We start from the raw sequence: 16155 nt of genomic DNA on the forward strand, positions 1-16155 counted from the left end.
GGCCCCCGGGGCCGGCACCCCTGGGCCCGTCCCACCCTGCCCCGGGCCGACCCCTCTGCTCACGTTGGCGTGCAGAGCCATCTGACGGGCCACGAAGGGCAGGTTGCGATCAGACACGATCTTGGCCACGCTGGTGTCCACGAGGCCCTCCATGTCTGAGGAGACACAGAGCTCGCGAGGGGCTCAGGGCCGCGAGGGCCTCCCCGCCCGGCCCCAGGGCTCACCCTTCCTGCACTGGAGGGACACCAGGTTGCACTCGTAGTCCAGGGGGGTGATGATCACGTGGACGAAGTTGAACTGGCCCTGCGCAGACAAGGGCAGAGGTCACCCCGGGCCTTGCTCCTTTCTCGCTCGGCTCCGAGAGGCACGTGCTAACTCCACAAACCTGCCCTTTCGGTCACTAGCCCCGTAGACACACTTCCGACCGAGCCCGGGGGCAGGGCTGTCCCTCATCTCCTCCCCCGGGCCGCCTTCCCTCCTAAAGCCCGACTCCACATCCAGACCCCACCAACTGAATCCCCCCGAGTTCAGGTCCAGTCACGACCCTAAACAGGCGCATGACCCCCACCTCGCCTGCCTGTGCTACCCGTGACTCCTGCTGCCACCTGGCTGCCAGCTGCCTCCCTGTCGTCCCGAGAGCAGCCCCAATGCCTACACAGGCGGACCGCTTCCCTGTGCGTCTCTGGGTGTGCACCACACACACCCACCCCAGCTCCGTGCCACCGCTCGGGCACCCTGGCCTGCGACTGGACTCTCACCAGCAGCCGCGTGTTCGCGTTCAGCGACCCCCTCTGAGGCTTGCTGTTGGGTTTAGAATCTGAACACTTGTGAGCTTCGGACCTGCCCCCCGACCCTGCCTTCCACATGCCTCGCACCCCAAGTCTCCTGGGTGGAGCCCGCCCCCCACCCCCCACCCCCACAGCCTCCTCACCGGGGCCTTGGGCCCTAGCATCGTCCTCTAGGGAAGGCGAGGCCACGGGGCACACCCCAGTGCTGTGTGATGACACGAGGGAGGTGTCAGGGAGACTCCGAGACGCAGGGACACACAAATCCCTGCTCTGTGCCCGGCCCCCCACTAGGCTCATTGGCTCCCATGAGGGCCGCTGTCCCCGTCGTTGTCATTACAGAGGACACTGGCTTGGGGGGTGGGGGGGGGGACGTGCCTACTCCAACTGGCGGCGGGAGGCACTGGAGGTCCTTTTATTGCCGTACTGACCCCGACGGTGCCTGCTGTCTGCACTCATCACAGACCAGAGAGAGCACTTGCCCAGAGGTGTAGACTCGAGCCAGGGGTGCCCACCTGCGCCTGCCTCCAGGGCCCCCACTCACTTTAATGGTGCCCAGTTTGAAGTCCTCGCCGGAGTCATTATAGACAATGGACACAAAGTCGTTGCCCAGATGGCGCTTCTTGTCACAGCGGTGCTTGTCCACGTCCTTGGTGGGCATCAGGGTGGCGATATGGAAGACAGCTGCAAGGCGCATGGGGCCAAGTTGAGCGGGGCCTGGCATGGCCCCAGGCAGAGCACCAGCTCGGGGCGCCTCTTGGTTCCTCCAGAGGCTCTCGGGCCTGCGGGACCCGCCCCCTCCAGTGCCTGGCCAGCAGCCTTGCCTCCTCACCCCGAGGGCATATCTTCCGGACGCAGAGGCGCCAGCCCCACTGCTACCCCGCATCCCCATCGGGGGAAGTCAGGCCCTCGGCCACCCTCGGCCACCCTCAGCCCCGAGCGCGGGCCGGCGGAAGGCGCGTACCCTGCATGATGTCATCGTGCCAGCAGTAAGTGAACTGGCCGTCCTCCCCGCACACGTCCAGACCGCCCAGGTACACCTTATCCGGCTGGCAGTCCTTAAGCTCGATGAGCTTGCCCAGGCCCGTCAGGAACTCTGTGTACCGGTACGAGCCGTGCTCGTTGGACAGGATGGCGAGCTCGCTGCTGCTCTGTGGGGAGAGAGGAGCTCGACGGCACCCGCCCCTGCCCGGCTCCTCGGGGCCCCGGCGCGCACCCGGGGGCGCCATCTGGACCCCGTCTCTCGCACAGAGCACGGGTCCACCAGCCAATTTGCTCAGGCGGACCGAAAACACACCCAGAGGCTGGCATTCCGTGGCATCCCGGCCCCGCCCCGCAGGCCTGCTCATCTCATGGGGACGAGGGGCGCCCCGCTTCCACCGGCTCTTCGTGCGGCAGCCAGAACGATGCTCCGGAGGCTGGGGCCGAGTTACCTCCAACCCTCGGCTCAGAACCATTCATGGCCCTCCCACCTCCCTGAGAACAACACGCAGCCCTGAGGCCGTCCACGCCTCCCCTCTACTTCCCCACCCTGCCCCCGGCCCCCTGTGCGCGCCGTGGGCACTGCGCCAGCCACCCCGTGCCCGGGTCGCTGATGTGAGCCGTGCCCCGCCCACACCTGTGGCATCCACGCACCCACCACCATCTCTGCAGCCCCCAACATCCCTCTGGGCACCGTGTGCTCACACGCTCCGCTGTCACTCCCGCCGCATCCCGGGCACTGGAGCAGCGGCCTGCACAGGGCCCCACGAGCACTTGATGCTCTGGCAGCTCGCGCAGTGACTGAGCTCGGCGGTGGACGAGGGGCCGGGCCCTGAACCCAGCCCCAGCCAGGGAGGCCCATCCGGCTGGGCTCGGGCCCCCAGCACCCTTACCTGGCCTTCTCCCACGTACAGGACAGCGATCTTGTGTGTGTCGTAGGACGGGATCTGGTCGAGGAGCTGCACCGACCGCTCGAAGGACTGTAGCCACAGAGCCCCGCCTGAGCCTTGGGCGGAGGTCGCGCCACCACCAGCCCGTCAGGTGCCTGTGCTGAGAGGACTCTCCTCGCCCAGGGGCAGGTTGGGGAAGGGGTCACTATAGGCTGCCACAGGGAGCTGAGGCTTTGTCCCTGCAAGCCTGGGCTGTGGGCACCCAACGGTGTCCCCCACCCAGGCCCCGGGGGGACCCCGCACCGGAGAGAAAGCACACAAACCTCGTTAGGCAGAAGGATCGGCTTGTTGGACTCGTCACCGAAGAAAGGAGAGTGGTAGAGCTGCAGGAACACGAAGCTGCAGGGGCAGGACGGGAGGGCCGGGCCGGGCCTGGTCACTGCTGGCCCCGCCGCCCCAGGCACAAAGAAGCGCACCTCCGCCCCGTCGCCGAAGGAACTGCCCTCTTGTCTGGCTCCCGCCGGCCACGGGGCACAGACCACACGACCTGTAGCCCAGTCTGTTTGGCCGGGGGCCACTCAGGCACCGGGTCCCCATGGGGACTGTCCGGCAGCTCCAGCCCGAAAGGGCAAGGCTCACCTGGGGTTGATGCCCGGCACCTTCTCAGTGTTGGAGGCCCCAGCTCTGCTCTTGAAGGCGTCCCGCTCTACCCTCTTGCCTCTGCGTGACGGGGCTGAATCCGAAATGGTGTAGCCTCTGGGACGCAGGCCACCGGGGGAACGGGGACAGCCAGAAGGCGAGGGACCCTCGGGCCTCGCAGGGCCCCGGCCCTGACTCTCTCCACCCGGGGTTGACCAGGTGGCACCTGCCCCGTCCAGAGTCCCGGACTGTGAGCGGGCCTTGGCCTCGGGACTCAGCCGGCCAACGTCGGCCGTGTCCCCAGGGTCCCCGAGTGTATCCTGCAGGGTCTGCAGCTCTGGCGAGGAGCTAGACTTGCTGAGGGGCTGGGCGGGCTGGAAGGAGAGCCCCGCAGAGGGCCGGGCTCCCTCGGCAGACACGGCCCGCCCGATGGGGAGCCCTCCGGCAGCCACCTCCTCTGCCGCGAAAGACTTCTCCTCTTGGCTGGAGCTGGAAGACGACTGGAAAGGAAGGAGTCCAGGGAGCCTTCGTTGGAAGACACCAGTGAACCCTCCCAGGGGCCTACTCGGGGGCGATGAAGCCCCACCTGCCCCCCAGCCAGGGCCACAGGAGCCACTCGGCAGCAAGCGGATGGCCACGGCCCCGCCCCCTCCCCTAGGATGACTCCTGCCCGTGCTGAGCAGCAGGGCCACAGGATGCCGACAATGAGCCACTAGCCCTGCGGGGACCACCGGGAAGCCCCGGGCCATCCACGCAGAAGGGACTTGGAAGGACAGCTAGCCAGTTCTTAGATAACAAAAGAGGAAGAAAGACCTCGTGTGAGTTCACAGCAAGCCAGCCAGAGCCACAAAGTCTGGAGCGGAGGCCCCGCCCCTCTTCCCACAGCGCCCTCCCCCGCCTAGTACTCACTCTACTGTAGGCTTCAGGGCGCCGACAGCGCCTCTCTGGGCCCAGGGTGGCCTCAAAGTCCTCCAGCTCGGTGGGCTCGCCTGGCAAATCAGTCTCGCTGGGACTTCCCTCCTCCAGAACCACCGCGGAGTCTGGGAGGACACAGATGAGGCTACTAGGTGCTGGCCCGGCCCCCAGGAGCTCACGTGGCCTGAGGTACCAGCCTCTCCCCGGCAAGAGAGCACAGCGGCCCCCCAACAGAGCCTCACCTAAGGCCTTCCTTGCCTGTGGCTCTAAGCTGCCCACACCCCATCAAGTCAGCTGGAGAAGGGCGCCCTCGGGGGCCTGGATGTGACCCCTGACACGGGGAGTCTCCAACACAGGCTCCCGGACGTAGGGACGTGGGGGGCATCCGGCTCCTGGAATCCCCAGCCCAGGATCCACAGCACCCGCCGCTGCTGCTCCAGCAAGGGAAACGGCCAGGGGCGGGACCCAAGCCCAAGAGCCCATGAGGGAGGAGCCCCCGCCTAAGACGGGGTCCCAGCTCAGAAGGAGTGGCGCGCCCACACCGGCCCCCAGGAACCGGGACAAGAGGCCAGAGTCCCTCTGTGATGGGACCTGAGGAGAAGCCTGATGGAGAAACACCCGTGCGCGCACACAGACTCGGAAGCCCGTTCTGGAAAGCTGAGGCGCACTATCGGAGCCTAAGCCAACCCCGAGCTGAGGAATGCTCAGGAGGGTACGATGCCCTGAAGCAGCATTTCCTGTGCCGATGTGAGGGCAGGGGCGGGGGAGGGGGAAGCGACCGGGGGTTAGCGCAGCCCGCGGCCGCCACACACGCAGCCCCACACGCGCACGGCCTGTCAGCCGCCTGCCGGAGCCCGTCTGCACGCTGCCCTTTCCTAACTGGCTCCTGTCCACATGTGGGCACCCAGGTGTGCCCAAGGGCCATGCAGGTCAGAGCCCGCCCCTGCCAGGGCCTGGGAACAACGGGCCAAAGGCTGGTCTGTAGGGCTTCTGGCCAGCCCACGACGAGAGGCAGACACAGCCCAATTTGTGGGTTCGCAAAGCCAATCGGACCACCAGAAGCCCAGGAAAAGTCAGCTGGGCTGAGCCCCAGGGCCAGGCTCGCCCCAAAGAACTGCCCCCTGCCAGCATCTGTGGCTTAGCTGCCCAAGGTCACCTCCTGAGGCCTGAAGGTGTGGCTGTAAGGGCCTGCCCGACGTGGGGACAGAGCTCAGCCACGAAGGGCATGCAGCAGAGGGGGTCCGCCAGCAAAGCACAGGCATTCTGCACAGACGTCCTCATGCGAGTCGGGGCCCTTCTCCCAGAGGGCACGGAGCGGCTCTGGCAGGACCACGGAGGGATGAGCGGATGAGGGGCGATGAGAACAGCATCTACGAGGCAGAGCGGCGCTCTGGAGCAAACACCGCTTCCCTTAAAGAGACACACGAGTACCTGCCCAGGAAATGCTCCTGTGCAGCTCTCCTTGGCAACTGGTCTGGTACAGGGAGGAGAAAGAGGCCACTGCAAGGGAAACCGCGAGCGGCCAGTCAGCAGAAGGGGAGACTATGCACAGTCGAGCAGAGGAAAGGCACCACTAGTCCCGCACAGAGCCCGGGCCTGGAGAGAGAGAGCGGAGGGGCCAGCGGCGCCCGGCTCCCCAAGCTGCCGGAGCCGGCGTCTGGAAGGGGAGCGCGGCCCTCCTCCTCGCCAACACAGGTCCCGGGCCGCTAGGCGCCATCTGCGGCCACAGGGAAGGCCAGACGGTGGCCCGGAAGCTCCGCAGCAGCAGGCTGGGCACGGGCACGAGCGCAGGCAGGTGCAGACTGTGTGCTCGGCGCATCCACACTCACACCCGAGCAGAAGCGCGGTTACCGCCTAGAGCCCCGGCCCCGGGCGCTCCGAGGAGAGCGCAGGGCAAAGGCTTTGCGGGGGCTCTGCCGTGCCCGCCCCCGCACAGCTACCGCGCGCCTCGGGAAGAGGGTCCCTTTAGTGGGAATGGGCCCTGCTCCCACGTCAGGCTGTGGCGGCGGCGAGGAAAGCTCCGGGACCCCCACTGTGGGCGCGACCTGCGGCGCAGGGGAGCGACACTGCCTCCAGACAGCACGGCCAGGTCGGGCGGGACGGGTACCCACCTGTGTTAGAACGTGGGGGCGGAGGGGGCTTGGCGGAGCCGGCCGCCGGCACCGAAAGTGACTTGTACAGGGCCGTGTCACGACGCTCCTTGAAGCGCTCGGCGGCCATGAGGGCGTTGGACAGCTCCTGCAGGGGCATGTTGTTGATGTCCGAGGAGAAGGGGCTGAGGGGGTTCTCCAGACTCATCAGCCAGCTGGTGTTCCCTGCGGAGGGGCAGGCAGCACCCCTCAGGCCGCGGGCCCGACACGGCCACCGGCCATCCCCACCCCCAAGGGCACATGCCTGGGGGTGAGCAGAGCTCCCTGTGCTCAACCAGGGAGCGATGGGGAAGGGGGAGAAAGCTCTAATAGAGGCAGGCCCCTGGCTGGCCCCGACGCTCCACCCCCACACCGCCAGACCCCCAGGTCAGGAGTAGCTCCCGTCCAGTGGTCGCCCGCCTCACGGACACACAGGAGGGCCTCAGCTCATACGACTCTCCACCCCAGGTCAGCCCTCACACCCACGTCAGGCCCGGCAGAGGCACCGCAAAGAACAGACATCACCAAAAAGCTTGGATGGGGCAGAGCTGGGGGCTTTCTGGGCTCCCTCTCCCCACAAGGCCCACGGGCCAACGCTTTGACGCGGCCCTCCACACCGAGCGTCCTCACATTGAGAGCATCTCCCTCAACCCTGACCCACCTCCTCCGGCCCTTCCTGGCCCTTCTCATCCAGTCTCTGGCCTCCCCCGTGCCGGCTCCCCAAGAGGACCCAGGGCCCACAGCCTTACTGCCCAGGAGGCTCCCCAGGACCGGGCGCCTGATCCTCCCCAGTCACCACTCGCCACGCTGCGCCCTAAGCGGACTCCAGGCCCTGGGCCTTGGCTTCCTTTAACCTCAAATACCCATTACAGGCTGAATCGTGTGCTGCAAAATTCCTGTGTGGAAGTCCTCACCTCCAGCACCTCGGAAAGCACTGCGGTAAGGGAAAACCCAATCTCCCGGGTGGCCCCTAATCCACAGAGTCCTTACCAGGGGACACACACCCGCACAGAGGGACCACCATGCAAGAACACGAGGGAAGACACACACGTGTGCACCCCGGGAAGAGAGGCCTCAAGAGGATCCAGCCCGGTTGGCACCCTCACCTGGGACTTACAGCCCCCGGGAGCAGGAGGAAATACCTTTCTGTTGCTGAAGCTGCCCGCTCCGGGGCACTCTGTCAGGGAGGCCCGAGCGGACTAGCACAGGCCCTCCTCCCCGCTCAGCCCTGGGGATCCCCCTCACCGCTCACCGTGTGGGCGTCACGGAGCAGAAGCTCCCTCGGCCCAGCCTGCCTGCCCCTCCTGTGTACCTAAGACCCTCGTGGCTAATGGTCCCGCGGCCACTGTGTGTGCTGACCGAGGCCCAGGCGTGCCAAGGGCAGACCCGTCAGTACCCGTGGGCCTCCGGACCAAGATCTCCGCCCAGCCCTGGGTCAGCAGGGGTACGTAGGCCGCCAGGCTCGTCTTCTCCTGCGCCGGGAGCTGGGCGGCAGCCGAGGCCCTCTCGGACGTGCTGGCCGGTGCGGTCTGTGCGCCTGGGCAGTGGGTGGCTGGAGCGTCCAAGGCACCAACACGAAGGCCGTGGCCCCCTGAGGAAGGGGAGGACAGGAGGGCTGGTGACCCCCACCTGCCCGACGCAGAGCCGCCGGCTCAGAACTGGCTGTTCCACCCAGGGCCCTGCTGGCCACGGAGCCCCGGGCAAGCAACCAGAGGCAGCTCAGCCCTCTCTGGGTGTCGGCCTCGGTGGGCCCAGGGCAGTAGGAAGGGGCCCCAGCACCTGCCCCACCTGCCCCCACGTCGGACCGTGGCTCGTTCTGGCTGCAGCAAAAGAAAGCTACAGGGGTGAGCTGAGCTGAGGACAAGGACTGCCGAGGGTTCACAGGAAACACAAGCCATGACAAACGGACCCTCGGCAACAAGGGCCTGCGGGCCAGAGTTGTGCAAAAGGCACACTGCCTGCCACACCCCGTGACGAGGGCTCGCGGAAACAACATCCCGGCAGTGTTCGCGAGTGCGTGCACCCACAGAGGCCCCGAGGAGGCAGGGAGGGGCACGGGCTCACCAGACATGGAGCGGACGCGGTCCCGGGCCCCACGGCACACCTGCTGCCCAGCCTGGGACTCCAACTTGGCAGGCGCCTCCTTTGTCTGCCTCACGTGCGCACTGCGGTCAGAGCTGAGGACGGAAGGGTCCGTGCCGAGCGTGACCGCGATGCCTCACAGGCTCCAGGCTGGCGTGCAACCGAGCCACCCCAGCCTGGGCTCGGGACCGCCAGGGTCACGGCCTGATAGGTAGGGGCTGGAAGGTGCAGTCACCTCAGCTCTGGGCTGCCCTGCAGCTCTCCTGAGTCCAAGCCCAGCAGTGACCGGGTCCCGGTCCCCACGCTCGTCGTCACAGTGACGAGCTTGTTTCCAACCAGCCAGGTCTTGGTCCTGCCACCAGCCAAGAGGAACTCCCCTACGGGGGACCTGAAAGCAGAGGGGCATCGGCCAACACCTTGCCCAGTGGGCTCTGGACAGGCATCGTGGTTCCAAAGGCGCCTCCGACTGAGGACGCCGGCAGGAAGGAGCCCTGCACGACTCACCCGCCACCGCCACTTTGACCCATTACAGTCACAGAAGAGAGCGCGGTGCTGTGCCTCCCTCCCAGCCTGTACCTCTTGGGGACCGCCGTGAAGTTGGAGAACACGTATCTGGCCATCATGTCCAGACAAGTCTCCGTGAGCTCCAGGTGGAGATTTTTCAAGTTGTCGTCAGCCTGGGCCATTGAGTTCTCGTCCGCAGACCCCAAGCTGGCACTCGTGAGGGACGTCTGGATCCTGCTGAAGGGAGGGGCCCAGCGAGGTCAGGTGCCGACCGGCCCCTCCTCTCCCCCCAGGGGCCAGAGCTGGAGGCATGCATTTGCTGGGGGGCCGCGCCCACAAACGCCCCACCAGGGCGCACGGCCAGTGGAGCCACGGCTCGGCAGACCGCGCCGACACATCCTCCCAGAGAGAGGAGGGCAAGGCCTCACGGGAGACACGAGAGACCGACATCCCCTCACCGAAGCACAGGAGTTAGGGGACGGCTTTGTGGCAGAGCCCTTTAGTCATGCAGAGACACGAAGACCACAGACACACACACACACACACACACACACACACACACACACAAAGATTGCATTCTGCCCACGGGGCCACCTCCCGATGACAGGGAGGGTCTGGGCTTCGTGTGCAGCTCTTCACCCTGAACTCAGGCCGCCCCAGCTCCGCACGCACCCCGTGACCAGAAGGGGCTTATGCGGGCTTAATTCTGATGCCAATTTTTCAAAGCCCCTTTGCCACGTTCTGCTTGTGATAGAGACTATGCTAGAAAAGAGCGGAGAGCCTCGCTGCCTCACCCCCAGCCCCCCAAACCACACTCAGCAGAGGCCAGCCTGAGGCTGCAGCCCAAGCCAGGCTCCTAGGAAGTGGGTCTCCTGGGCCCGAAGGGGCTTCCTGGGGAGGAGACCACCCCCATCCCGCGGCTCAGCGCAGCCTAGCACGGCCGGCCGGCTGGCCGGCCGGCACCAGCGGGAGCAGCGACCCCCAGGGGCCCACACCCGCACTCAGACACAGCAGGGAGAAGTAAGCGAGGCCACGCCCCTCAAGGATTCTGACCTCACCAGCCTGGCCCCCCACCCCCGCTGCCCCACTCAAAGCCCCCGCGCCCTTTCAGCCGCCCCAGAAAGCGGACCTTTACTAAGAGAAAGCTCAAGAACAAAGTCCACCTGAGAGGATACGAAAGCCAATCCCAGGAGCATGCTCCCTCCTGTCCCCCCCCCCCCCCCCCCCCCCCCCCGTGGGCGCTGCTTTCATATGCAGAGGCCCCTCGCCTCCGGGGACAGGCCTGTGGGCAGCTGCCACCGGGTGCCTGGCTTCCTCAGAGCTACCGCCCTCCCTGCTTTGGGCTCCCAGGCCAGCCTCCAAGGAGGCCTGCAGCCAGCCCATGCTGGGACGAGGCTCGGGGACAGAATGCAACCTTCCCACCCCTCACCACCAGGCTCCCCGGGACCGAGGGCTGGGCTGGGCAGAACGGGCCTCTGTCTCCTGCTCCTCCAGCTCCGGCCAGGCGACGAGGTCATGCAAGCGCCCCATGCACCGCCACCCGGGCGCTCCCGCCTGCAGTGCCGCCGCATGGGCCAAGCTGCAGGGTCTGAGCCCCCCGCCCGAAGAAGCCCACTACCTGCGGACCACATGTTCAGACACACTGATGCTGCGGCACCGGAAGGCGTCGGCTGCAGAGCTCTCCTGGAATTCTCTCACGGGTGGGGAGTTATTCAAGCCTTGTTTGGGGGGTCTGGCTATCCTCAAACTACCAGGTGAGGAAGGAAGGCCCAAGCCCCAGAGAGCCCAGCTCCCGGGAGGGGAGAGCAAGCCATTGGAGGGATGAGAAGGAAAGGTCACAGGCCACGGGGTCAGGATGGACAGCCCGCGGGTGAGATGAACAAAAAACCATGCCAGAGGCCAGTTAGCAGGGGGAAGAAACAGAAAACAAAAACGCATGAAAATACATCTCGTAAACATAACTGAGAAAAAGTCACGGTACCAAAACAAAGAACATTAGTGCAAATTAAACGTGTATGGAGTCCTCCGCACGGCAGATTCCAGGCTGCGCTGACCAGGCGTCCCCCCCCCACCTCAGCCCTGCGGCCGGCACCACCCAGCTCGGGGAGCAGGGAGCGCTGAGGCCCCAAAGAACCACTCAAAGAGGCCGGTTCTTAGTTCGAGGTCCCGGGCCCCCAGCGACCCGGGCTTAAGAAGCCAGCTTTTAACTTCAAGTCACGATGACCTGGTCATTCTGGAAAATGCCGTACTCCCCCCCCTCCCACCCCCACCAGGGGAGAACTGAAAAGCTGGGGCAGAAGGCAGGGGCAGAAAGAGGAGTCGCCGTTCCAGTGAAGTGCAGACGAGACAAAGCCTAGCACGGCTCTCGGCTTTGGCAAAAGCGGCTGTGACGGTACAGGGGAGCGTGTCCCCTGACTGGCAGCAGGCTGGACAGCAAGCTCAGGAGGAAGGGGGACCGCGGCCCGAGGCCGGGCTGACTACAGGGCCCTGGAGCTCCTCCTCACCCGGGCCCAGGTACTCGGCTTCCCGGGAGCCACAGCTGCCCTGTCGCAGCCCTCGGCTCACTGGGTGGGGCCGGGCCACCCAGACGCCCTACGGCTGGCACCCTGATCCCGTCGGCAAGTCCGCGCTCGGTGTTCCGTGGCCGAGACTGGCTGCAGGCCACGGCGCCAGCCGCTGCAGCTAGATGCGGGCGTTAGCAGCATCGCAGGCCCTGCCCTACCTGACGCCGGGACCCCTGGGGCCCAGCACGGCCCGCACGGGGCATCCCCCTCGGCCACGTTCCCTTTCCGCTAGACAGCCCAGCGGCAACAGGTCAGCCCAGACCCCACCGTGCCGGTCACACAGGCCACGCTCGCCGACCCACCCCGGCCCGTGCCCTCCACAGACACTGGGCGCGCCCTCCGCAGGCCCGCACCTCTTGGGCCTCTCGTTCAGACTGGTGCTCCGCGCTCTGAAGCTGTCCTTCTCCGGGGTGTCGTCAAAAGACAGGAGGACATTGGAGCGCAGGCCCTGGCAGTGGAACAGAGCTGAGCTGCTGGCCCGGGGGACTGACCCCCATGTCTCCTCCCTCCGCAGGCCCGGGACACGGTGAGCACAGCACCCGACGACGCCCACCTCCCTCTCCCCTGACCGTCACCCCACTGCAGCCAGGAGCAAAGCAGATCCCACCCTGCAAGGAGTTTGAGCTCCTCCGGCCTACCTTAGTGATATAAGGAACAAAATCCTTCCGAAAAGGCAGACGGCATCTAATGAACCACATGGCTATGACGTGATGGGCCAGGCACACGATGTACTGATTAAACCTGAGGAGGAAGACAAGCGGTTTGGCCCGGTCGAGGCCCCCGAGGCTGATGTGCCAAGCCGAGCACAGAAGGGGGGCCCAGAGGCCACAGGCCCGTCCTAGGACAGAGACCAGCACGCAGGGGCACCTGGGTGGCTCAGTCGGTTAAGCGTCCAACTCTTGATTTCAGTTCAGGTCGTCATCTCGCAGTTCGCGAGTTCGAGCCCCGCATCGGTCTACACTGGCAGCGTGGAGCCTGCTTGGGATTCTCTCTCTTCCTCTCTCTCTGCCCCTCCCCTGCTCACTGGCACGTACTGTCTCTTAAAATACTTTTTTTAAAAAAGGACCAGCACGCTGTCTGCTCCAAGGGGCCGCGGGCTGGCCCAGGTCACAGGGAGGGATGTGACCGGCACTTACTTGGAGGGGTTGGTGTACGGCAGGGAGATGGCGAACACACTCGCGTATTGCTCAGCGGCAAAGTTCCTGTAGAGGTGAGGCAGCCTGGCCAGAGCTGCAGGACAGGGACACGGCCGGTGAGGGGGCCTGGGCCAAGGCAGGCCCATACCCGGTGTCCCCAGGGTCCTGTGCTACTTCCAAAAGCCGGCGCGGCCACCCTGACTGAGGAGGGCTGCAAAGGAGTGAAGCTCGCAGCCTCCTTGAGCGTGACCTTCCCACGACCCTCAGCTTTCTATTCCAAGGGCCAGAAACCCACGGTCCCCGGGCCAAAGCCAGCCAGTGGCCTGCGTCTGCATGACCTGTGAACTAAAAACGGCTTTTATGTTTTTAAAAGCTACGAACCAAAAGAATGCACAGCAAAAGCCAACATGTGGCCCTTTACAAAAGTGCTGGTGGCCTGCTCTGCTCCCGTCCCCCACCCTGCCGAGGGCCAGACAAGCGCTAGAGTACTGGGAACGAAGGGGTGAGTGAGGCAGCCCGAGCTCCTGGAAGTCGCAGTCTGAGAGGCGAATCGGCAAAGCCCCTCAGCAGAGCCCACACGCAGGGTGTCTGCCCTGAGGGGAATAAAGAAGATGCCGAGAGCCAGGCCAAGTGCAGGGACCCCTGTCGGGCAACACAGAGGCTTCAATGCCATTTAAACTAAGACAGAGGATGAGAATGGAGCCAGCCACTTGAAGGCCAGGAAGGAAAGCAGTTAAGGGGGTAGGAAGTGCAAAGGCCCTGAGGCAACAGAGCATGGCACAGCCCAGGTGCTCCATGGAGACCGTGCACTAACCTACGTCCCAAGAGAGATAGCAAAATGAGCTCAGAGAAGTCAACACAGGTTATTCTGGGTACATTGCAGCCCCAAACCCAAGGGTCCACCACCACCACCCCCAACCCCACACACACACAACAAGAAGCATGCAAGCGGATGCTTACTTGACAGGAATTCGAGGAGTGGAATGGCCATGCTGGCTGTGGCCGAAATGTGTGTGAGCTTCACGACCAAGACAGGCAGCGCCTTGATGATGATGTCGGGCATTTCGACGCTGCACACGGCCAGGGCCACCACGCACTGGCTGGCACAGCGGTAGATCAGGCCTTGCTCCAGGCAGTACACCATCTCCCGCTGCGGGGCAGCACGGGTGCCTCAGACCCAGCCCGCCACAGGCCAGCCCTCCGCACCCCTGCCCCTGCCCACACACAGGTTTGTCTCCCCTCACCCCACTCCAGAATGTTCCACAGAGGGGGAGACCAAGGCTTAGGAAGGTGAAGCGCCTCATCCCAGGTCCTTAAGCACATAAGCAGCACAGGGCCAGGAGGTGGACCCACCCGAGGCGAAGGGACAGCAGGACAGCTCTGGTCAGGCCTTTCCTGGCACCTCCGACCGGCCAACGCCAGCAGGCGACGCTCCCCGCCCCGGCTCCTCAGCCAACCCGGGAGCTGGGACACACTGGGCCCGTTAGCCCCCGGTCACGGAACCTTATTACGGGGGAGGTTCCGCCCGAGGCAGCAAGACGGGCAGAGGCCCACACAGCTCCGGGCAGCCAGTACCCAGCAGGAGGCAGTTCCCACTCAAGCCACAGCCTCACAGGGCCCCGTGGAGGATTTCGATTTCCTGAAGCCAGCCCCATCCGCCAGGAACACCCTGGGCCTCAAGGGTTCTCGGGAGACCTTCACCCCAACATGGCCTGCTGCCCAACGGGGCACAGTCAGGATGAACCAGGCCAAGCCACACAGGAGACAGTGCAGTCAGGGCGGGAGGACAGGGAGCGTGAGCTCCCGACCTTGCCACGACCAGGAACGCAGGCTCAGAGCGGCCCGAGGCTAGTCAAGGCCCCACTCCTTGCCAGCTGTCACCGTGAGCGGACCACCCGACCTAAGACTTCAGTTCCCTCGTCAACGAAGGCAGAGTGACCACGAAGCATCGGGACTTTAACCGAGATAGCCAATGTGATGGCAGCACAGGCCTTGTGCCCAACAGAGGGGAACAGAGGGGAGGAGTGCCGCCGAGTGCTTCTGCACCTGACGACAGACGTGGAGGCCGGCAGAAGTCAGGCGCCCCGGACCCTGTTGCCTGGCCTCTCAAAACAGGTCCAGCTCTGCCAAGTGGCTCAGCGCTTGTCCTGAAGCCAGGGTGGGACAAGCAGGCGGGGCTCCACAGAGAGAAAAAATGCCGCTGCACGTGGGGTCGACAGTCGACACCGCATTAAGCCCACACCACCCGGAAGGGAACGCAGGAGCGCCATGCCAGCAGGGGTCCGGCAGCCAGGGGGGAGGCAAGGCCAGCTCCCGGCCGAGCAGCCACCCGGATCATGAGAAAAACGTCCGGCCCGTGCGGCTAGAGCAAACATCCTGGGACCCAGGCTTTCCAATGCCAGCACCATGAGCTCACCTGTCCCTCCCCCACCTGGTACCTGTCTGGTTTTGTCCAAATAGTTATGGTAAGAGATTAACGCCGTCAGCACAGGAACCACAGCCAGGTGCAGGTCGGTCCTGGAGAAACCTTCCGGGGTGCCTCGGAGCCGCTCCAGAGTTCTGGGACCTGAAAGCTAAAGACCAAGGCCCCCCCATGTGAGGCCCGGGTGGATAGCCAGGCAGACTGCTAGGGGGCCGAGGGTGCGGGGGAGCCCGTGAGAATGCAGGTCCGGTTCGAGGAGGGCTCGTGAGCCCAGCGGGTGGGGGCTCTCCCACTTCCTTTTCTGGCCAAGGGTCTGCCTCTTCCCAGAAGTGTGCAGCAGGGGGCGCCCACGCTGGTGTGCTACGGACAGTCGGAGAGGGGATGAGCGTTGTCACAGGAGCCCCGGTGAGGGGTGAGGAAGACGGCGGAAGAACTCAAAATACCACGTCTGGCTCACGAGCCCTTCAGTGAGGCCTCTGATGTTCCGGCCCCTGAGCTGGGGAAGGACAGGGCCCCACGCGCGATGTGCGCTGCACACAGGGGTCTGTCTCTGGGGGAGACCGCCCTCTCGGGCTTCCACGGTTGACCTCCCGGGGCCTCACGGTCCTTGGGAGGAAGGCACCGGCTGCGGCCCCGGTGTGGGTGGTGACGTTACCATGGAGCAGAGGGCGGAAGACAGCTGGTCGACGCTGCACGGGGACGTGAAGATGAGGACCTTGAAGCGCAGGGACTCGGGCAGCTTGCCGAGAACAAGCTTCAGCACCTTCCAGTCCGTCTCCTGCAGGAAAAAGGGCCGTTGAGCAGGGACCGTCTGGGCCCTGCAGACAGAAGACGTGTCTCAGGGCCCGAAGCGCAGTCTGAGCTGGGCAGCTGCGTGACCTCTGGACGCCCTCTGTGCCCGCAGCCCGAGAAGCACGTGCCCCTCCGAGAAAGTTCACTCCGGCCTGACGGCGGCCGCCCTCCTGAGGCCAGGCTGAGCGGGAGGCCCGGTGCACGGCCCCTACCGCCTCTCCCCTCTGAGCTGGCCCCGGGACTCCCCACACCTGACCCCCTCCCCGTGTGCCCACAGTGACCCACAGGCTGCCCGTCCAGGGCACGGTGCCCACGG

General features: G+C 65.4%; 1 protein-coding gene across 17 annotated transcripts in view; it reads right to left on the bottom strand.

Annotated features, from left to right (window-relative positions):
* The window catches only part of TSC2 (TSC complex subunit 2), a 35192-nt gene that overhangs the window by 472 nt on the left and 18565 nt on the right, over window positions 1-16155 (bottom strand). For 2 of the 17 annotated variants that reach the window (XM_058710077.1, XM_058710066.1), the window contains exons 20-40: window positions 15703-15825; window positions 15064-15198; window positions 13586-13775; window positions 12626-12719; window positions 12128-12230; window positions 11843-11937; window positions 10544-10672; window positions 8998-9159; window positions 8657-8809; window positions 8404-8516; window positions 7736-7930; window positions 6322-6525; window positions 5642-5710; window positions 4205-4335; window positions 3296-3795; window positions 2980-3055; window positions 2660-2746; window positions 1750-1936; window positions 1330-1469; window positions 225-303; window positions 64-155 (exon numbers count right to left, since the gene is read on the bottom strand). In XM_058710077.1, coding sequence (XP_058566060.1) covers window positions 64-155; window positions 225-303; window positions 1330-1469; window positions 1750-1936; window positions 2660-2746; window positions 2980-3055; window positions 3296-3795; window positions 4205-4335; window positions 5642-5710; window positions 6322-6525; window positions 7736-7930; window positions 8404-8516; window positions 8657-8809; window positions 8998-9159; window positions 10544-10672; window positions 11843-11937; window positions 12128-12230; window positions 12626-12719; window positions 13586-13775; window positions 15064-15198; window positions 15703-15825 — 3057 coding nt within the window. Of the gene's footprint in view, window positions 1-63; window positions 156-224; window positions 304-1329; window positions 1470-1749; window positions 1937-2659; window positions 2773-2979; window positions 3056-3295; window positions 3796-4204; window positions 4336-5641; window positions 5711-6321; window positions 6526-7735; window positions 7931-8403; window positions 8517-8656; window positions 8810-8997; window positions 9163-10543; window positions 10673-11842; window positions 11938-12127; window positions 12231-12625; window positions 12720-13585; window positions 13776-15063; window positions 15199-15702; window positions 15826-16155 lie in introns of those variants that run through there. The other 15 variants (XM_058710067.1, XM_058710065.1, XM_058710080.1 and 12 more) reach the window with 8 other exon arrangements.

Source organism: Neofelis nebulosa, chromosome 18 (genome assembly GCF_028018385.1).
Source record: "Neofelis nebulosa isolate mNeoNeb1 chromosome 18, mNeoNeb1.pri, whole genome shotgun sequence".
Lineage (NCBI taxonomy): Eukaryota > Metazoa > Chordata > Mammalia > Carnivora > Felidae > Neofelis > Neofelis nebulosa.